Source organism: Camelina sativa, chromosome 13, assembly GCF_000633955.1.
Source record: "Camelina sativa cultivar DH55 chromosome 13, Cs, whole genome shotgun sequence".
Taxonomy (NCBI): domain Eukaryota; kingdom Viridiplantae; phylum Streptophyta; class Magnoliopsida; order Brassicales; family Brassicaceae; genus Camelina; species Camelina sativa.
Genome location: NC_025697.1, coordinates 9360460 through 9382882, shown reverse-complemented (window position 1 = coordinate 9382882; position 22423 = coordinate 9360460). Strand labels below are relative to the sequence as shown.

The 22423-nt window shown below is 36.1% G+C and overlaps 3 protein-coding genes and 1 pseudogene across 3 annotated transcripts; all 4 read right to left on the bottom strand.

Annotated features, from left to right (window-relative positions):
- On the bottom strand, positions 2535 to 7446 carry LOC104738072. The gene is made up of 8 exons (XM_010458309.1): positions 7383 to 7446; positions 6808 to 7246; positions 5773 to 6722; positions 5317 to 5695; positions 4354 to 5009; positions 4057 to 4256; positions 3179 to 3986; positions 2535 to 3061 (listed from the first exon to the last, which is right to left on the bottom strand). The coding sequence occupies exons 1-8, from the start codon at positions 7444 to 7446 to the stop codon at positions 2535 to 2537; spliced, it is 4023 nt and encodes a 1340-aa protein (XP_010456611.1).
- Positions 9290 to 11702, bottom strand: LOC104738071. The gene is made up of 10 exons (XM_010458308.1): positions 11556 to 11702; positions 11186 to 11453; positions 10983 to 11079; positions 10776 to 10900; positions 10607 to 10691; positions 10379 to 10508; positions 10111 to 10304; positions 9890 to 10013; positions 9591 to 9803; positions 9290 to 9472 (listed from the first exon to the last, which is right to left on the bottom strand). The coding sequence occupies exons 1-10, from the start codon at positions 11700 to 11702 to the stop codon at positions 9290 to 9292; spliced, it is 1566 nt and encodes a 521-aa protein (XP_010456610.1).
- Positions 15870 to 22423, bottom strand: part of LOC104738070 — a 14529-nt pseudogene continuing 7975 nt past the window's right edge.
- LOC109128284 lies at positions 18772 to 21509 on the bottom strand. Its single transcript, XM_019234303.1, has 2 exons — positions 21146 to 21509; positions 18772 to 19943 (listed from the first exon to the last, which is right to left on the bottom strand). Exons 1-2 carry the CDS (start codon positions 21288 to 21290, stop codon positions 19066 to 19068), a joined length of 1023 nt encoding a protein of 340 aa, XP_019089848.1. The 5' UTR covers positions 21291 to 21509; the 3' UTR covers positions 18772 to 19065.

Below are 22423 nucleotides of genomic sequence, written 5' to 3'. Positions count from 1 at the left end.
ATGTTTATCATGGTTAAGTATAAGAAGTAAGTTCTTGAGTCAGGTAAATGAAGAGTGTGAATAAGAATCATCATGCAGTTGAGTGAGTTCCCTGTTTTCAAACCTCTTTCACATGTCTAAGCTTATGTTTTGCTTGAGGGCAAGCAAAGGTTAAGTCTGGGGGAATTGATATACCATGGTTTTTGTGGTTTTTAACCATGATATAAGTGTGCTTTTAGAGTCTTTTGATTCGTTTTCTAGGATGTTTTTGAGTCTTTACAAGTTATCTAGGATTTTGGCACGGATGGAGCAATTTGGATCATTTTGGAGCATTAATCCCGAAGAAACGAACTTGGAGTCAGAACAGAGAAGGAGTGTCGATCGACACTGCCTTAGCATCGATCGACACCATGTTTAGCCGCAAGAAGAATCAAGTTTTGGAAGTTTTACAAATCTGCCCCAAAGTTTTCCATATTTGCAACACAAATCCCTGACGTGTTTTAGGACATATATATATAGTTTTTAGGTTTTGTAAACCATTAAGTTTTATTCTAGAGAGTTTTATTTTTCCTGCAACACTGTGAGATTTTGAGAGCTTTGCAGAGAGAGATCTGCTTTGAGAGAAGAATTCTTGAACTCCTTTTTACTCTTTTAATTTTAATTGCATGTTATTCAGAAATATGTTTTGTTCTTCATTGAATATGTCTGAGTAGTTTACTTGTTAGGTTTAGGGTTTTTCACAAAGATTTTATGATTTATTAGATCTGTTTATTTAGGATTCATTATCTTTCTAGATCTTCATCATAGGTTGTTCTTCATATTAATCCTTGATTGATCACCTAGAATTAATACTTTAGGAAAATAAATTGATATGAAAATATAATTGATTTTCCTGATAAAACCTTTTGATGAGCAAAATTACTTCTTGCAAAGAGATTTGATTTAGTAATTTTGTGAACTTATCTAAACCTGTTTTTAAAGCTGATTTTTAACCTAGAATTTTACAAAGAGATTTGGATTTTCTGGTTTTAAATTTAGATAATATTTGCAGTGAGAACTGATTTATTTTACAGAAAAGTTTAGAGTTCTAGATCTGAGTTTTAATTGTTTGAATCCTAATTAATTTATTGATTTAATATTTCATAATTTCCTGAGAAATTTCCTAGGCCTAGCTTTTTGATCATCTGAATTTACACAGCTTTTATTTAATATTTTGCATTGTTTATTTTAATTCAATTTATTCTGTTTAGTGTAATCATAAAACTCTACAATTTATTGTGTAATCTAGAGTCATTGTGGAATTCGATCTCTAAGTACTGCAGTGACCTCTTAATTTGAGAGAGTAGATCTAGGGATTAATTTGAGCATATCAAATATCATTTCCATTTAAAAAATGAAAACACAAAACAACTTAAACATGATAAAGCCGGAAAATTTAGAAAAATTTTAAAAGTACTGAAACATAAAGAATAATCATTCTTGTATTAATCCCCTGGCCATACATGCGTCCTTGTATGAGTCATAGACGACATCATCATAAGTCCTCAAATCGTCATCAGATTGTGGTCCTTTTAGAAAACGAAAAAAGGAGTTTCAAGCTGTTATGACCTTCAAACTTACTTGGCATATACGATATCCTTCTACTCCCATTTGTTCTCTTCCGTCTTATGAAGCTTTTTTCTTTCGGATTCCAAGTAAAGTACAATGGAATGTCCTCAAACGTTAGTCCTCTTGCTTCTAGACAGTATTTGTTGAGATCGAACCAAGCCGCAAGCAATAGATCTTCGATGTTTTTCGCTTCTTTCCCACTATCCATACTGTGACAAAAGCGTTTTGAAAAATGTAGAAAAGTGAATAGTTTTTAAGGATGAGACTTCCTATTCTCTCTGTCTAGTGGTATTTGTAAAGGTTTTTCCATCTAGGGTTTTTATTTTCCAATTTCTTTTTCTACTAATATAGAGATGAATATAGAAAAAGTATATTCTATGATTTGTGATATACTCAAATCACGTATTTCCAGTGATTCTTGAAACCCAAATAAGCAAAGTAGTTACTGACGATAACCCAAATCCACATTTTCTGACCTGATTCCATAAATGTCTTCTTACAGAATTTTAAATCTTTACAATATATTTTGCCTATTTAATAAAATATTTATACTAATTCACTAAGATGTTAAGATGTTATTTATCGAACAGGCTGTTTTCCCCTATTTTATCAAAATATTTTGTAGTAGTAACATATTTCTAAAGACAGAGAAAGTAATAGTACTGGGTTTTTATTGAGCAAAAGTCTATAAAAAAAAAGAAAATTAAATTGTTTGAGCTTTTATTTTGAAACTGAGACGGGCTCAACTTCTACATGCTCATATGAAGTTGATTTCCTCCAAAAGTAACCTGCAATATATATGGAACATTCAGAAAACGTAAGTCGAATAGATTCTTATGAATAAAAATCATAGACATTAACTTTTTACAAACCTTTTCCCTTGTAGCCTATCCTTAGTTTCCTAAATTCTGGAAAACTTTTTTGAAGACAACATTCTTTGTTTGCCTCTAAATTTGCCCTTTCTTGTCAACAATCAATATTTGCAACCCTTTCTTAGAAGTAACTCTAGATAAAGCAATATACAGTTGACCATGTGAGAATACTGGTCGAGGCAAGTAAAGACCAACTTCAGTAAGCGATTGACCCTGACTCTTATTAATTGTCATAGCAAAGGCAAAAGCAATTGGAAACTGCGTCCGACGCATCTTGAATGGAAGTTTGGTGTCAGAAGGTTTGATAAAGATTTGAGGAATCAACACCAAATCTCTTGCTCTGTCTCCTGTGATAACCATAGCTTCTAACACATGATCAGCCATTTGAGTTACTTGAAGCCTCGTTCCATTACATAAACCGCCTTTAGGGTCTAGATTCCTAAGCAACATAACATGAGCACCAATCTTTAGGCGTAAACTATGCATCGGTAAACCAGAAATTTTAATAGAGTTTAAAAAAACTGGTGTGAAAATGAGGTTCTCAGCTGACTCTAAATCAGTGGGGTCGATACTATCACTGCTAGAGTAGATTTTCTCTTCCCCTGCAATTTTATGATAATGTTAATACTAAACAAACAACAAATGATAAAATGTAAGATAATAATTAAATTTGCGGATGATATAAAATTATAACTCAGCCAGCTTAGAAATAGAATTACCTGGTAACTTGTCAAGCATGCTTTGATTTATTGTATTAACATCATCGTTAGTGGGTGCTAAAATAGCTCGCTCTTGGAAAAATGTTGGATCCTTCTTTTCCTGCAACAACTCAACATCCCCATATATTTCTCTGCTGATCGCTTCAATGGGGTCATCAACATTTGTAATCAGAAACTCTTCAAGAATGTCTATTAGAGCCTCTCCATCGTTTGGTTCCGAGATTTTTCCATCACCCCCATCTAGGATCCAATTTGAAAACTCAATAATCTCTTTTGCTTGATCAACACTAAGCTTGTTGCTAAGAAGACGCATGTTCTTCGTTAGCTTTAGTACCTTGCAGTGTTCCCAAAGGTAAGATGCATTCAATGCCGAAAGAACAATTTCAGCCCTACCTGCACCATGTATAACTGGAAGTATCTGTCTGAAATCTCCACCGAAAACAACCACTTTCCCTCCAAATGGCTTAGTTCCAAACTTCCCAACACAGTCATTTAAACTCCGATCCAAGTTCTCAAAACAATACTTACTCATCATTGGAGCTTCATCCCATATGATTAGAGAAGCCTCTTCCATTAATTTGGCTACATCAGAGTTTGGTGTCATAGTGCATGATGTATTATCATCTGGAGTTATAGGAATGCCAAACCTAGAATGAGCAGTCCTACCTCCAGGAAGCAGAAGTGAAGCAATGCCGCTAGATGTCGTATTAAGCACAATCATCCCACAATATCTAACTGCAGCCGATAAAGTCTTCCACATGAACGTTTTCCCTGTACCACCAAATCCGTAAACGAAAAAAAACTCCTCCTTTATCATTTAGAACAGCATCCAAAATCTCATCGTATATCATTTTTTGCTCCGCAGTTAGCATCTTAACCCAATTGTCATGTTTTTCTTTTTGCTCCTCACGGTTGTATTTCATTTCTTCAACAATCAAATGATTTGAATTGTCAATACTTTCTCTTGATGGCTTCGGCAAGTTCTCAATACCTAAAAGCGAGCTACCATTCATCAACATCAGTTTCTCTATCTCAACCAACGTATAATTCCTCTTGTCAGCATCGGTCAAGTTTAGATCTGCAAATTTGTTTTCACCAATAGAATTATGACTCAAAAATAACACTAAATTAACAAATAAGATTAATAAGCAAGGAGAAAGCAAAGTTCTCGTCACCTGGATTGTTGTATTCATTCCTTTTCATGACTTTGATATCTTCAGAAAGATGTTCCCAAGTTTGTTCCCACACATGATCTGGTCGAGATAAACATTCTGACAATATCATATTAGCAAAGAGATTCCGTAGTTGAGGTCCAAAACACCATTTCTTTGCATCTAGGAGACTATCAATGAAGATATGATCATCATCTAGGATACCACGAGCAAAGCATGCTTCTTTATATGTGTTATAAATAACACCTTTGTATGTCTTAATATCGTCAAACGATTTTGGTCCTCGGAAAATATTAAGGAGGATTCTCATAAAATATTCTGGTTCCATACGGCGTGGCACATAATTAATCCTCCCTAGGGAGAACCCTTTTTTCCTTTCTCGCCATTGCTTTCTCTGACCCTGCCAAGTATAATGAGCTGGTATTTTTGAATAAAGATACTGATTAGCGGTAGGATTAATCTGATTCAGGTAGAACCAAGCTGTCAACTGCGAGTCTTCGTTAATAGATTTTTCCAACACTTCATCTATATTGGCATCTTTTCTGAAGTAACATGGTTTCTTGCCTTCAATATGGAATGACAGTTTCTGGACAGGAGTTGTTCTAAACTGTATTGGAAATTTATAGATCCTCCAAATAGCTTCCGCGGTCGAGACATATCTACACAATAATCATTGAAAAAAGATTAATCACATGAAAACTTCTTTGTACACTTCAAAGCAGAAAAAGCTATTTAACTTTAGGACTAACCTACAGTCGAAGTAATCTTTGATTTCGTCTTTGCTTTTTTTTATTCTGGTTTGGGTTAGACACATTTGCCGTGGTAGTACTTTATGTCCTGTTAACTGGCTCCACAACAATAGCGATACGATCAGGTCCTTTATTGATGTACTTGAATAAATACTTAATAGATCATGTTTGGTTGCACCATTCTACATTAATGTGTGCTCTGTATCGCATACATAACTTCTCATTGTAAGGAACTACCCATCTGTTGTCGCAATTAAAATCACCTTTCTCAATAAAACTCGATGAACGTCTCCTCCTGTATATAGAATAACCATCCTTACCAACTCTATTTAGCTCTGAATGCGACTTAGGATACATCTTTGAACACTTCCCATCAACCATACATGGGGAATTCTTATTAGCGGCTCCACAAAGTCCATGAATCATTGAATCTTTAATGATTTCATATAGCTCTGGTTTGTTATCTTTATCTGGGATCTCAACACATATGATGTTGTTGATTTCATCAGATGTGGGCAACTTACTTTTCTGATCCATGAACAACAGTATATGAGCATGGGGTAAACCTCTTTTTTGAAACTCCATTGTATACATAGCTTCAAAAACAAAGTAAGATGTTAAAATAGACCATTGATTTGAATGCTTAAAACCAATAATTGCATAAATGTCGTACCTGCAACTGTTTTCCCTAGTAGTTTCTTCTCAGTCACGTCGAACATTAAGGACTCTAGCTTTATCTTGAAAATGCGGCATATAATGTCAGGCCTATCATTAGCATTGAGACCATGTTCTTTAACATACCTTGTTATCTCAGGGCACTTAGGATTGCATGTAAATGTAATAAAAAGGTCAGGGAAGCCATAATGTTTACATATGGCCATAGCATCGTAATAACTTTGAACCATATATCTTGGACCACCAGTAAATAAAGATGGAATTGAAATAGGATTGCCTTGTTCACCCATATTTATGTCCCATGATTCGGCTGCTTCCTTAATAGAGCTGTAATTCTCATACCTTATCTTAGACTGATTCAGTTTGATATATTTCAAGCGGTTAGATTCGATGGCAGTGTAGGCATCAACAACATACTGCTGGAACAACCTCCTAGATAGTAGAAGAGTATTTGATTCAGCCTCTCTCTCTTGAATCCGAAATGCAAACCATTGCCTCATACTAATACACTTTGTCTTCTTGGTCTTGGGTTTCCCTAAGAATCCTTTCTGAATTCCAGGTCTGAATCCATCTTCACCAAAAATGTGAATCAACAGATACTGTAGAGCCAAATAGGAAGGATGAATTTCACTAATTCTCTGTAGGGATCCTGTTGTTTTTTCCTCAATAATGATATCTCGTTCTGGCATTTCCTTGACAAAATCCCCAGGAATTAAGGCAGCTATCTCCGGTACAGTAGGATTTGTATAATTTCGACCATCAAGACCAACTCTATCACTAATGATCCTCATATGGAAAGTTTCGTCGGCATTAGATGCAAACCTATAACTAGCAGCTCTGAAATGCTTGACATAAAGATTTACTTCGTCTAACATCTTAATAAGCGGTTCTATTATTTCCTTCTTCAAATTCTTTTTACCACCACCTGTAGTACTCGTTTTACTTTTACTGCAAGGGGAACAAATAAAACTTTTAAACAGCTATGAGAAAATATTACTACATATAATAATGTAATTAGTTAAATGTAGCTAACCTCATAACAGTTTGTCTGTTTGGAACTTCATTTTCAGTATCGACGTTGTATAGTTGTGAGAATTTTGCATAATCTTTTTCTTTAGGTTTCATACTACCAATAAGATGGTAATTAGATCCTTGTAGTTGAAACATATTTGGTCCCTTCCCTTGATGCACTGTTTTATCAACTTTCCCACCAAGAGAAGTAATGGCGAAAACCATATCATAGCCTCTTAGATTGTTCTGAAAATGTTTGCTCAATCGATCAGTACCTGTAAGCATTTTTTTAATAAACTCTGGTGATTCTTTGAAAAGTGGAAGTTGAACTGTTCCTTGTAGAAAGCAAAGAGAAAATGATGGATTATTGGCATTTCTCCTCTTGTTAAGCCTCTCATCGTACCACATAAATGCACCACAAAATTGACACTTATATTCTGGATCACCATGGTCTAAGTAACCTGCATATATACGTACATTAAGAAATGATAGTTTTTAAAAATTTACAAAGGAAATAATAATAAGAATCTTGTTCATTTGAATTCGTACCAGAATGTTCTTCTTTTTTTGATTTGTTTCTGAGTTTTTTTGATTTGCCTCCTCTTGTATCTATGGGATTAGGTCTTTCAACAAAGTTTAATGGTGCTGCATCATCCGACATGTCTTCATCACTGCTTGTTAAATAATATGTTTGCTCCATATCACAACGATTTTCATCTGCAATTGCGAATTAGAATGTAATAAGATGACTGAACTTTGGTTAATGTAGTGGTTGAAATTAGTAAGAAAATATACCATCAGAAGAATCTGGCCAATATGTGTCATTAAATTCAGCTTCTAAATTTCTAGGTAGACTTGAAAAATTCTCTTCTGCTGTTTGTAAATTAATGGTAGGACTGCGGTCGATAATATAGGCTGAATGATCATCTTGAACTGCAACAGAGCCAGATTATAAATAATATGTAAAGAACAGTATGAAGATATAAGTCATACAAATAGTAGTGAAAGATTCTCGAACTATTACTCACATCTGTCTTCATCTTTGTTAGATACTGATTGATTATCACGGACTGAATCCCTTTTAAACGCCTTTAGTTTGTTTCTGAATCTTTCAAATACACAAGTAGAAGGTGTAGTAGACGTAGGTGGCCTTTGTATGCTATTTTGAATAGATCCATTGAACACATTCTCTGACCCTGATAAACATACTATGACATTGCATAATGTTTCAATATCTTTGTGAGATTAATAGTATAATTTGCGGAAATTAACATTGAATATATCTTCTCTTCTTACCAGACTCCAAAAGAGAATCGTTGGAGGAAGGTTGATGTGGCTTTGATGGTGTATCGAGTATATCACGTCTTTTATGTGGTAAGTTTGTAATGTCTTTGAACACTCTCGAAAATACTGAGTTTAGTGGAATGGATGAATTGCCCTGAGTTTGATTTTGAGTAAGAACACTCTGAGGAGTATCAGATAGAAGTAGTCTATTTCTCTTAGGTGTTGTTAGACTATTGTCATCATCCTGGTTTGATTGTATATTTCTTTTTTTCATGTTTTCCATAAAGATTTTTTTGCTTCTAAGAATAAGAGCTGAGGTAAAAGTTAGAAAAAGTAGTGTTCTCGTAAGTCATTGATGGAAAATAAGTTTTGAAGAAAATCTAAATATTAAAATTGGGAACCAAATTAAAATCATAATCAGTATCGCTTAAACAATGCCGGAATCATGTCAACAACATTCTAATATGATTATTAATGATATTGTTAAGCTGACTTATAGAGAGATTTGGGGGATTTTCAAATTGTTAGTTTTACGGCTGACTGAACGCCGAAATTATAGAAACTCATTATTATTTCCTGTTGTATCTTTTTTCCTTTCCGGATTAGTTTTCCATATTTGGTGTTGATTTTTTTTAGATACTCGTCGGTGTAAAAGTAAATGTGGATTGTCGTTTAATGTAAACTGCACATCTACTGCCAATTTTACTAAAACTTTCTTTTAGTAATATGATACATTAGTCAACTAAATCTGATTGAAGGGAATTAAATAATTAGTGAACACATCTCAATTAAATATAGACATCATCACACTGTATCTATTTTACATCTGATGTTGAAGCCAAACTTATTTGATAGTTGTTTATATAATCGGGTTTAACCGTTTTTTTTCTTTCGCAACTTTGTAGGTCTAAATGCTGATGCAAGTTTCTGCTTCATATGATATGAATGGATCAAAAATATAAGGTAAATCTCACAGTAAATGTCTATATATTAATTCTATATACAGTGTGCGTTGGTTTAAATTTAAAATTTAGATATAGGAAGGATAACTGGCACAAAGAAACTTTATTATAATATATAAAAGAAAACTTCAAAAAGTTTGAACAACAACTAAAATTTTAAAACAGCAATGCTTAGACTTGCAAGCTTATTGGGAAAGGGGAAATTAGACATAAATGAATACTGCAATTCTTCGTGCTTCAGTACATGACAACCTTCACTCAGCCACTCCTTAAGCTCCTGCCATCATCATCAACATGTTCATCTTCAATAGCACGAGTAATCGAACCTAAACATGCTTGTTTAGAAGAAGATGAATTGTTTGACGTATCGTCAGACTCATCATCCTTCCTCTTTGAAAAAGTGTAGTGGAAGGAGATGCTATGCCTGCATTGTCGAAGCCACTGTTTGACAACATTGGGATTTCATGAAAAGATAATAAATTATAATGTTATTTATAGGTAAACAACATATATTAATCTAATTATGCTACTAACATAAATCATAAAATAACAAATATACCTTGTTAGCACTCACAAGAGTGGTTAAATCATCATCACCAACTGAATGCTCAATAGTATCATCTTCCTCAACCTCTAGACCAACAAAGACATGACCCACCTTGTATGTATCACTTCCCTCTTTGATGTTATCCTTTTCAATACTCACAACAAATTGAAAAGTCTTGCCAACCAAGTTCTGTATCTCCTTAGGAATGTTTTTGGGATCAACTATCTACATATTCATATCAAACAAAATTGGATTATATTAATTTCGGCTTGATAATATAAATATTTCTTATGAAACATACTTAATTATACCTCGTCGAAATGACCATTGAGTAGCTGAAGAGAAGATTGTTGTATGAGACTGTATGCATGGTTCTCAAACAACATAAATTTTGTCTGTGCAGTGGAATCCATGACACACAAGATCAACCTAAACCTATAACAGTCATAGTAAATCTCATTTAGTAAGCTAGCTATTGAACTTTGAACAAATCTACTGACCCCCACATAGCGTAAGCTTAAATAGTATTTACCTTGGCTCAACATTGCTATGGTTGTTATTACAACCAGAACACCAAAACATTGTCTTCTTGTTTTTCTTAAGATCTTCATTCTCTTCTTTCGGTACATTGTAGCAAGTGGTATTACACTTTGAACAGACAAAGTAGTACCAAGCAAACTCCGTGTCAATTGCATACACAGCGCACATGATCCTAAATTTTCCCTCCTACATTATAACAGTTAGTTAATAACATACCGAAGAATTATATTGAATGTATCACAAAATCAAAATCATGGTACCTGCTTGTACTCTAGGAGTTCAGCAATCGTTTTTGCTGGAACACGTTTGTAGGATTCGGCTTTCTTCACTTTTGGGTCTTCCTTAGGACCAACTTGTTGGATTGTCAAGGCTAAGCCATCATTAGGCAAACTGTAGATGGAGAAAATAATAATGTATTCAGTGAAAGTTACTGGTAGAGAAAAAGTAAAGATTAATAAATGTGAGATAGGGTAAATTTAAATATTTACTTTGCGAGGAAGTAAGCAATTGGAGGGAGAGCTGGATCAATCAGAAGTAAAGACATCTCGAAAGCATTGGAGACAGATCTTTGACCTTATGAATTAGACACAGTTGTTAGTCTGGAACGAAAATTTAGGTTTGATAAAATCTATATTAATGAGGATAAATTTGGGTTACCTTTCAAAGAATTCACTTTAGCAAAACGCAGCAAACATATCAATCTATTAAGACGATTGTTTTCACAGGCCGCTAACATGTTTTCAGCAAACTTGCCCCATAGCGTACATGCTAAACGTTCATCCCTGTATATTGACAATTTGTCTTAGAACTGTATTCATAATAGTCACTATAAAATAATATTAGCCATTATCGGTAGTATATTACCTAGTGTCCTTGAGTTCAAACTCTAGCTTCTTTTTGAACTTGTTATCCACTTCATGAGTTTTCATTTCACCAACATTTACAACTTGGCCAATCACATCTGTAATGGAGAACATTTACCAGAGGCAACCAAAAATTATATTTCAATAGAATCTCATATATAATGTATATATATATATATAGCGTAATTTTCTAAGAATACTAACCAATCAAAATGTTCTCATTCAAGGATGGCTCGTTGTGAATAGTCTGGAAATCAACCAAGTGAAGGTAGATGTCATCAGACAATGACGCACATGGCACAATTATGGAAGTGTTCAACAAAAACATACGGTAAGCATGCTTTGTGACCCTAAATTTGCCAGTAGCCTTAGTCAATGAAAAATCCTCAATGATTCTCCATTGACCAGGGACGATCATACGCTGGAACTTGTGAAGCTGTTGTTTCTTCACAGTCGCATGGATCAAAGTACCCTAAAGAGAAAAGGAAAACATATTCATAGTAAGTGACTAACTGATTGATAAATATTTTGAATATAAAGGTATGAACTTTATGTGTATTGTTGGTAAGCTTACAGAGACATCAGCTAGGACCATCTCCAGGGTCTCACCAGAGTAGCTGGTATACTGCTGCCAGCTATGAATGATTTTGATTTGGACCTTCCAAACAGTCTTGAAAGGCTTGATGGATGCAAGATCAGTTACTGCTAAGTTGGAAGCCATTTCGTAAGAGTATGTGAGAATCACTGGAAATCTTTGTGGGAAGGTATGATGTTGATGTGTATTAGTAATGAGTATTTATAGGTAAAGTAGATTCTCATCTAAAATTATCATAATTGATTTACCAATTAATTTGGTAATCAATTTTCCGAAATCTTAGTCGAATGAGTTTTCGTTACAGTTTTTGGAGATTTGATTACGGGACTAAGAATCCGGTAATCATATATATTTGGTAAAGTTAAGAGATCTTTGGTAAATGATTAAAACGATAAATCCGCTAATCATATGTATTTGGTATGAATATGAAATCGTAGGAGAAAAATATGATATCTCATAGTAAAATATATTTCCAATTTTTAAGATTAATATACCATATCTCGTCTAATTGATTTTAATGTTGCCTAAATTGTAGGATTAATCTTTACCGGATTTGGTTCGAGGGATTATATTCAGATTTGGTTCGACCATTTAAATCTAAGTCAAATATATGTAGCTGTCTCATTTGGATCACCCAGGCAGAGTTTTCGGATTTTTTTTTACCCGAATCTGAAATAGTTAATTTCGGGTTAATTTTAGTTATAACCCGATCTGGAAGTAATTTTGTACTCCTCTTTTACTAATATAGAGATATATATTGATTTCTTTCTTTGTTAGTTTCATATATATTCAACAACACATTTTTCTATATATGTTACTTTCACGGTTTTAAAAAAAAGAAATCTTAATTCTGTAAAATTTCAAATTTTTGATTATAATTAGACCATTTTAATAAAATTTTAAAATAAATTTATATGTTACATTAAAATTATCATATTTGTTATTTTATAAATTATAAGCAATAATCTTTTATCACCAGCTCCACCACGACTCCATGGAATATTTACATGATCGATCTTCGTAACCAAACTCCATCACCTTCCTGAGTTATAAAGAAAGATATAACTATGTGGTTTCATGGTAGCAGAATAATCATATATATAATAATCCCATTCACTTATTCTACCCAACTTATAAGATGCAGATAAGTCCTACAAAATGAGATGATTACGAAGTAAAGGACAATAGAGGAGCCTAAAATCCTGAAGAATAAATAATCCACTGATAAACTACGTTGGTTGCCAATATTAATGCAAATCTGAGATAAAGATTCTCTTTAATAAAAAAAGTTGGAAAAGGTATTGTAATTCTTTCTTGTCCTGCTCATTTTTTCACATAGGACAATTAAAAAAAGGTTTTACAACAGTTAAGAACATCAAACTCATGCCGACGTTTTGTCAATCAAATTAAGTCCAATATATGTAAATCCTCGATGAACACAAGACTGTTTGCATGTAAGATCAGATGAAGGAAATAGTAGATCCAGTCTACTTGCAGCTGATACTGGTGCAACCAAAAACTGAGATTTTGTCACATCATTATTAGCTTTAGAATCACGCCCTCTGCCTGTTGATGTAGCCCGGCCTCGACCTTGTTTCTTCTTAGTAAGAAGTTCTTACTTACATCAAGGCCAGTCTTGGACTCATTTCCTTCCATCATATGCTGCCTCTTGAGGCTTCAATTCAACATTATTCTTCATTTTTATTACGTATTTACTAGTTAAAAATAAAATACGAGGATTTGAGTCAGAAACAAACAAAAGATTTGAGTCAGCATGCAAATACTTAGTTAAATAAAGGAAAAAAAAAAAACTATCGTCCACAGATCCAATATTTGATCCGAGACTAGGAGATTAAATCGAGAAGACAATAACACAAACTATTAGGTTCAACCAAGAATCTAACATTGTGACTTTTTTCAGGCTATAAAAACAGTTGGAAACTCAAAGATGATTAGATAAAGAACCATAATAAACACACAGAAGCAACACATAGACAAGGTTCAACCAAGAATCTGACATTTTCTGAAACAAGTGATGCAAACACATAGCCTTAGATCATCCAGTGCGCGATCAGATGAATTCTTAGCTAGGCTTCAAAGTAAGCTAGCTGTGTACGGAACATTATATCCTTCACTAGTTTATCTATGTACCAAGGTTCAATTACGAAGAGGGAAATGAAAAGGAAAAATACTGAAAGCAAGAAGAAGAATGACTCTCTGATACTTGTAAACCCGATTCTATAGATATAATATATAGATGTTACAAAGGAGACATTATATGTAAACATAAACCAAAGAGAAACACTAAACAAACCATAACTGCTTCTATCGGACTCCCATTCTTACCCTAATTAGGCAAACATATGCTGCACAAGGGCATTTAAAGACCATACAAAGACCAATCTACTTAACAATCTAAATAACTTAATTAACTTAGTTAATTATCTAGTTGAGACGGCAAGTCAAGCTCTATTGAGTCTCCTGCAGCTTCTTCACATCTCAAGTTCATCATAGCCAGCTGATTAGCCGCTTCATGATCTTCAGAGGCACCTGGAGGTGAAGAGAGTTGAGTTGGAAAGTTATGTGGACTCTGAATCTGACCCTTGAAACTGGAGCATCCCGTATCCTCCTCATTAGCAATCTTAAGGTTATAAGGTATAACATCGGAACTCAGAGACTGACCGACGAGACAGAAGCATCCGGTAGGCTTATCAAAGCTTCTTCTAACAATAGCAACGCGATCAAGAGGCTCACCAAGGGTAGCCTTGTACAAGTCCTTGTACCTTATGTAGAAAACAGCATTATTGGCATAGAGTCCTTCCTCATCATTGGCGGCATCAATGGCCACGTCTACAATAAATGAAGGATATATTGGATAGATACTAAGACCAAAAGAACTTATATGAAAACATTATGGCAGACCTGAGAACACCAACACTGCCTAATCGCAGAGAATCACGTCTGACTTTCGATCTTGCATCTTGTCGCTCAGTTTTGGAAACAGATATGAGGAGGTCAAAGATAACTTTGGTTGTCTGCCAAAAGAAAAAGAGAGTTTGCAGTTAGCATGATTTGCATAAGATTGTAAAAATTCTGAAGAATATCAGGAAAAGCAGCCATAGAATATTGATAATTGATTCATTACACTAACTAGGATATTGCTAGAGGGTGTTGATATGAATATACCCAGTGATTAAAAGGCCAAAATGTTGATCCTCATTCGTTACAATTTGGTTCCGTATTCAATGCACTTAGACCTTATCCGCAATAGATTGCATGTTAATAAATGCTTTATGAAAAGAGCATTTATACAGGAAATGGAGTATATACGCAATCCAAGCCTTCTCAGATATTTCAGTTCTCTACCAGCAACACCATCATTAAATTTAGTGAGCATTCAAAGCAAATCAGGAGACTGTGAATGAAGTATCTTTCTCGGTATAGAACTACATCATAAACAAGCTGTAAATCAGAAACAAACAAAAGAGTTGAGTCAGCATGCAAATACTTAGTTAAATAAAGAAAAAGAAAAAACTCATCGTCCACTTTGATCAGAGACTAGGAGATTAACCAAATGATTAACAGATCAAGAAGACAATAACACAAACTGTTAGGTTCTCAANTTTTTTTTTTTTTTTTTTCTGAATCATCAGCCCAAATAGAAATCTTACAATATTAACTCCTTGTTTGTTGACTGTCTGTTTCTCTGAAATTTAATTATATCCATTTTTCTCAGAAATATGTTAGATGCCACAATCAAATATTATTATAGGTGGTGAATCAACTAAACTCTTCCCCATCTTGATCTTTATTGATCGCTTGGTTCTACAATATAAGAAAACTCATACTTTGTGCTCCCTAATCAAGTAGTACTACTATAAGACTGTTTGGCTAGTGGAAGATGATTTTGTCCTTAAGTAATGCACTTAAGTATATATTCCTGAGCTGACTGTTATCCTCTCGCAAAGTTATTACGGTCTCTTGCTTGTTTCTTATAGAATATTGATAATTGCTTCATTACTCTAATGAGAATATTGCTAGAGGTTGAGCAAATGTTTCTGCCAATTTAAGTACCAAGGTAATATGAAGATACCGAGTCCGTTTCAAAAATTGTTCCCAAGTGATCAGAGGCAAGATGTTGATCCTTATTCCTAACAATTCGGTTCCAGATTCAACGCACCTAGACCTTACCGGCAATAGAATGCATGTTATTTTTACCAAAGTATTTGCTTTATGAAAAGAGCTCACTGGAAATGGAGTATATATGTGACAGACTATTGCAAGCACAACAAATATAAAGACCAACACATTATTATTATTAAAGCACGACGACACGTTTAGAAGACCACACAAAAACACAATCTACGTAACAATCCAAATAACTCAAGTCTTAGTAAAATATCTTTCAAATAGTTTAACGAGTAAAGAAAGCACCATAGGGTCTCCCGGTAGCTTCTTCATTTCTCGAGTTCTCATAGCGGCTTCATGATCACCTAGAGGTGAAGAGAGTTGAGTAGGAAGTTCTGTGGACTCTGAATCTGACCCATGAAACTGGAGCACCCCGTATCCTCCTCATTAGCAATCATACGGTTATTAGGTATAACATCGGAACTCAGAGACTGACCGACGAGACAGAAGCATCCGGTAGGCTTATCAAAGCTTCTGCTAATTACAATTTTGCAAATGACAACAAAAATAACAATTTTGCATCCCCTGTATCCTAAGTAATTGTAGTAGAAATCGAATTCTCCGGAATTTCAATTTAAATATATTGTATGCTTAGCTTAACCGAGGAGTTTAAGACTCCATCAATGATCCACAAAAGAAGACATCAGGATCAGACCAAATTTCTAGTGATGTTTGGACATAGAAACAGGCATCAAAATATACATCTAAAGCCCTAGAACACGAGTCCTTAAACAGGTTTTTACCTCAAGTGCGCAGTGCTACGGGTTACCCTTCTCCCATTTGCACCACTAGTTGAAGCTAAAGAAGCTTGCGAAGCATTGTTTTCAGTTGAGTCTTCGTGATTCCTATGTTGTCTTCTTCTCTTGGATTTTGGACCTGTGGCTTGGGTCTCGTTTTACTCCTCATCATTCTTTGCTTCTTCAACAGCTTCTGCTTTTGTAACCTTACCCCAAAGGCCATTGCTTGCCACAACCTGAGAAACGTTTATCATCCTAGAATTTCAATGTGATTCAGAATGAAAACTACTATTGAAGTCAAACGCAAATTCCGTTGGGGTCAAGGACAGTCTAAAGAAGCTCTGTGTGGGGTGTACCCCTTGAGATAACAATTGTTTGAGGCAGTACTTGTGTATCCGGACAGCGCAACCTTCGGTTGGACACACATCCGCCTGGAAAGTGTCAGAAAACAAAACATCAGATATGAAATTACAGATAGTATTTATCACCATTGAATATTGAATCCCTATCCAAACAGGTTTCTGACCTTTACTCCAGCTTCATTGCAGACCTCACAGGGAGGAACATCACTGTTCCTGAACCAACTGCGCAGGTCAAGAAGAGATCTTATACCAAGTCCGATGTTGCCCTCTCTTGTGCGGCACAGCCATTTGTCCCTTACAAGTTCATCGAGAGTTTTTTCCTTTTGTGACATTGAAAAGTTCTTGAATGCAGCAGGGACTTGCTGTTGACTGCTGCTGGCTTAACTAGATATCTGAGATATTAACACAAAATCTGTCAAACCGTCACAAAGACACTAAAATTATATAGTCCAACCAAGTGAATAGCAATAATAAATAGTGGTTATATAGGAAAGATCCCAATTAGTTGTCTTCATCAAACAGACAGAAGAGAAATTTGACATTCGTTTTCCATAGTGATCCAACAATCATAACTGGGGATGAAACACGTGATATCATACAAGAAGAATATCTCTAAAGAGTGCATGATTTGATCAACAAGCCTACAAGCGACAAAGGTAACTACCGTTAGAGATTATATCATAAAGAACAGAGTTCTTTCTAGCGACGCTGTAAGATAGTAGCAGTTTTGAAGTCACCATGAGCAGTCAGTATATTGAACAGTGGATATGAATGGTTACTTTTGTCAAAATACACATAAGTCAGGGACTAAGGTTGACCTGGTTCTCCAATCGGATATTGAGTGCATCAAATCCAGATATGCAACCTTGAGCAGCTTCATCCTGTGCAATTGCTTCTATCTGCCAGAAGTTAAAGTCATCAGCACAGATGTTGACTTTACACATAGCCCAAAATCATCTAAAGTGCACACATAGCAATTAAAGAGAATTACGAAGCAGACCTATAGATGTGATAAAATCATTACAAAGGAGACAAAGAAATTTGATCAATAAGGAACAGAACATAAGCCAGACAACCAGAAAAAAAAAATGACTGAATGTGACTTACACAATGCCTTTAAAGAATACAATCTGAGGCACAGAATATTTTGTCCCGAGTTTGGAATGATCATCAGACACATTGTTAACCACTTCATAACAAACTTGACCATCATACATGATCTCTACAAGCCATCAACTCAAAGTGAACATATGAAAGTTCCTTGTTTATCTCAAGAAGGTACTTGTCAAATATCTTTTTAACAGTTCCTGTATCAAAAAAAGAACAAACAATACAATCAACACATCCTTCAACATTACAATAACAAGTAACTAAATTCTGAATCGATTTAATTCTCCGTAAACTCGGTATTGCCAATTTATTCAACATAAATCGTATCTTCCAGAGAGTAAGAAACTAAATCTTACACACTATTAAAATTGCCGTAAAATTACAGATTTAGACTCAATAAAAATTCAATCCGGCGCAAACCCACGAAAGTTACTGTGATAATTCATCCGAATTCGAGAAAGAGACGGACCTGGGTTTCGTCCAGTGACCCCGGTGAAGATTGAATGAAATTCTCTCTCCTTGAGAGGACCTCGTGAAATCAAAGCCTGAATTGCTTCCAGCTTAGCGATACCATCCTCAGACCCTTCGCAATGTCTCCGTATGAAAAAAGTTAGGGTTTTAGAATCAAGTGAACCCTAGGGGTTTCTGTAAATTAGGTTTTTCTTTTCTTTTTTTTTTGGGGAGAAGAGATAGAGAGAGATGACGTAATAAAAATTAAATTTTGACAGCTATTTGTTTTCCCTTTGCTTTTGTTTTTGTTTTTGTTTTGTTTTTTTTTTTTTTTTTTTTTTAAAAAGNATTAAAAAGCATTCAATTAAAAATTAAGAGAAAAAACAAATGAGGGTTTTATAGGACCACCGCAACTTAGATAAATTTAAAATATACAGAAGCCCAACTGGGTAGAAATAGTAAAGCTAAAAAGATAAAACCTAGTTAGAAGAGAACCACAACTTGAACCAGTAGTTGTAATTGAACCAATAAAATGGTTGAGCTCGCCAACCACTCCAAACCAACTTCAATTATTGTCACCCGAAAACTTATCGGTGGAAAGTTTGTTTTCTCAGATCACAGCCAGGAATTAGGTTTTTGCAATTAGGGTATCATCCTCGCATAGTTGGAGAACCAAAGGTGGAGAAGGTCAAGAGAGAGCGTCGGGTTCATATCACGAAAGCTTGAGGCTTTGTTCCGGACGATGTTGTCAATCTGGCGAAGTAGAAGATCAGAGGATTTGTAGTTGTTTCGATGAAGCCGATAGTTGCTCTCCGTCCATAGCGTGTAGATTGTAGCTTGCCAGGCCAGAAGGAGGAGTTTCTTTAAGACCCGAGGTCCCCTGAATGATAAGAGACTCTGAAGCTTCACAGACCACGATCTAGAAGGGGTAAATAAACACCGCTCCGCAACAGTACGCCACACCAACCAAGCAAACGAGCAGTCAAAGAAAAGATGGTCCCGGCTCTCCGGTTCGGCGGCACATAGTAGGCAATAGGAATCGACCTGCAATCCCCAGTTCAACATTCTATCACGAGTTGGGCATCTATTCAACACAAACAACCAAGTGAGGAACTTATGCTTAGGGATTCCTCCAGAAAACCACACAATACTATGCCAAGGTACGGTCGGTAACTTCTCTTTTAGAGCTGAACAAATATTTCCTGTTGTATGAGAATCTTTAAGATGATCATCGATCCACCAGCAGTAAGAGTCTGGATGTTGCAGTAGGGTGATAGTTGAGAGCTCAATATGCACATTGACCAGCGCATCTGATCTTGCAGGTGGTAGCCTCCAATCCCCCCGTCTCCATAAGTCAGCTAGTCGAGCTCCACGTGGGATGCCTATTTGATAGAGTCCGACGCCTGAAAGATAAGTTTCCATTCTTCCCAGTTTACTCCAGTGGTCTGTCCAGAATTGACAACTAGATCCATCTCCCACGTTCACCTTTATCCATGGATAAACTGAATCTCTGATCTTTAAAAGCTTGTTTGTTATCCAAGAGTATTTGCTGTTAGGTTTTAGAGTCCAGAATTTGCTAAGGTTATCCGACAGGACAGCTGCGCTGAACCAAGCAACCCAAACCGATCCTGACCTGAAGAAGAGAAGCCAGATGAGTTTCGCCATACAGGCTTTGTTCCAGGTAAACAAGTCACGAATTCCCAGCCCTCCTTCACTTTTCTCTGTTGTGATTGTTGTCCATGCGACTCTTGCTGAATGGGAACCCTCAGTCGTGCCTTTCCAAAGGAAAGCACTAGACAGTGAGTTTAAGATCCTAATGCACTTTTTTGGCAGGACAAAACCCGAGCACCAGAAGTTCGAAATACCAGCAATGACCGAATTAAGCATTTGAAGCCTGCCAGCAAAAGAGAGAGTCTTAGTAGACCAAGCGTTGAACCGACTCTTTACCTTTTGTAGCAACGGGGCACAATCCAATAAGGTGAGTTTCTTAGTGCAAAGAGGTAATCCTAGATATATGATTGGCAGTTGGCCGTGACTAATGCCAGAAATTGTTTGGATGTGAGCAATCTCAGATTGGGAGAGGCCTGATGTAAAAAAAACTAGTATTTGGTAAACTAATCGCTAGACCAGAGACTGCTTCAAACTCACGTAAGACCTGAATAATATTTTACACTGAAGAGGCAGATCCATCCGTAAAAATCAGCAGATCATCAGCAAAACACAGGTGGGTTAGTTTTTGCTTTTCACATTTATAGTGATATTTGATCTTACCCTCTGCTGCTGCTTTGTCCAAACAGGCGGAAAGACAATTCATGGCAAGGACAAACAGATAGGGAGATAAGGGATCCCCTTGCCGCAAGCCTCTGGAACCTTTGAAATACCCATGAACAGTCCCATTAAACCCAACAGAGAAAGATGGCGTGCATATACAGGCTCTAAGCCACCTGAGGTATAGTTCTGGAACTTCAATACCTCTAAGGCAGCTAAATATAAACTCCCAGCGTACAGTGTCAAAAGCCTTTGCAATGTCCACTTTGATAGTAATTCTCTTAGCACCATTCTCTTTGTGATACCGACTTACTAATTCAGCAGCTAATAAAGTGTTTTCAACTAACAACCGTCCTTGAATAAATGCAGTTTGGTTTGGCTGCACAAGATCAGGGAGAGCAGGCTTTAGTCTCGCCACAAGTAGCTTTGACACTACCTTGTACAAGGTGTTTANAAAGCTTGTTTGTTATCCAAGAGTATTTGCTGTTAGGTTTTAGAGTCCAGAATTTGCTAAGGTTATCCGACAGGACAGCTGCGCTGAACCAAGCAACCCAAACCGATCCTGACCTGAAGAAGAGAAGCCAGATGAGTTTCGCCATACAGGCTTTGTTCCAGGTAAACAAGTCACGAATTCCCAGCCCTCCTTCACTTTTCTCTGTTGTGATTGTTGTCCATGCGACTCTTGCTGAATGGGAACCCTCAGTCGTGCCTTTCCAAAGGAAAGCACTAGACAGTGAGTTTAAGATCCTAATGCACTTTTTTGGCAGGACAAAACCCGAGCACCAGAAGTTCGAAATACCAGCAATGACCGAATTAAGCATTTGAAGCCTGCCAGCAAAAGAGAGAGTCTTAGTAGACCAAGCGTTGAACCGACTCTTTACCTTTTGTAGCAACGGGGCACAATCCAATAAGGTGAGTTTCTTAGTGCATAGAGGTAATCCTAGATATCTGATTGGCAGTTGCCCATGACTAATGCCAGAAATTGTTTGGATGTGAGCAATCTCAGATTGGGAGAGGCCTGAGGTAAAAAAACTAGTCTTTGGTAAACTAATCGCTAGACCAGAGACTGCTTCAAACTCATGTAAGACCTGAATAATATTTTGCACTGAAGAGGCATATCCATCTGTAAAAATTAGCAGATCATCAGCAAAACACAGGTGGGTTAGTTTTTGTTTTTCACATTTATGGTGATATTTGATCTTACCCTCTGCTGCTGCTTTGTCCAAACAGGCGGAAAGACAATTCATGGCAAGGACAAACAGATAGGGAGATAAGGGATCCCCTTGCCGTGAACAGTCCCATTAAACCCAACAGAGAAAGATGGCGTGCATATACATGCTCTAAGCCACCTGAGGTATAGTTCTGGAACTTCAATACCTCTAAGGCAGCTAAATATAAACTCCCAGCGTACAGTGTCAAAAGCCTTTGCAATGTCCACTTTGATAGTAATTCTCTTAGCACCATTCTCTTTGTGATACCGACTTACTAATTCAGCAGCTAATAAAGTGTTTTCAACTAACAACCGTCCTTGAATAAATGCAGTTTGGTTTGGCTGCACAAGATCAGGGAGAGCAGGCTTTAGTCTCGCCACAAGTAGCTTTGACACTACCTTGTACAAGGTGTTTAGACAGGAGATGGGCCTAAAATCCAATATCATTGAAGCACCAAGAGATTTGGGGACTAGAGCAAGTATGGTGGCATTGACCGCAGATGGGAGAAAAGCCGTATGAAA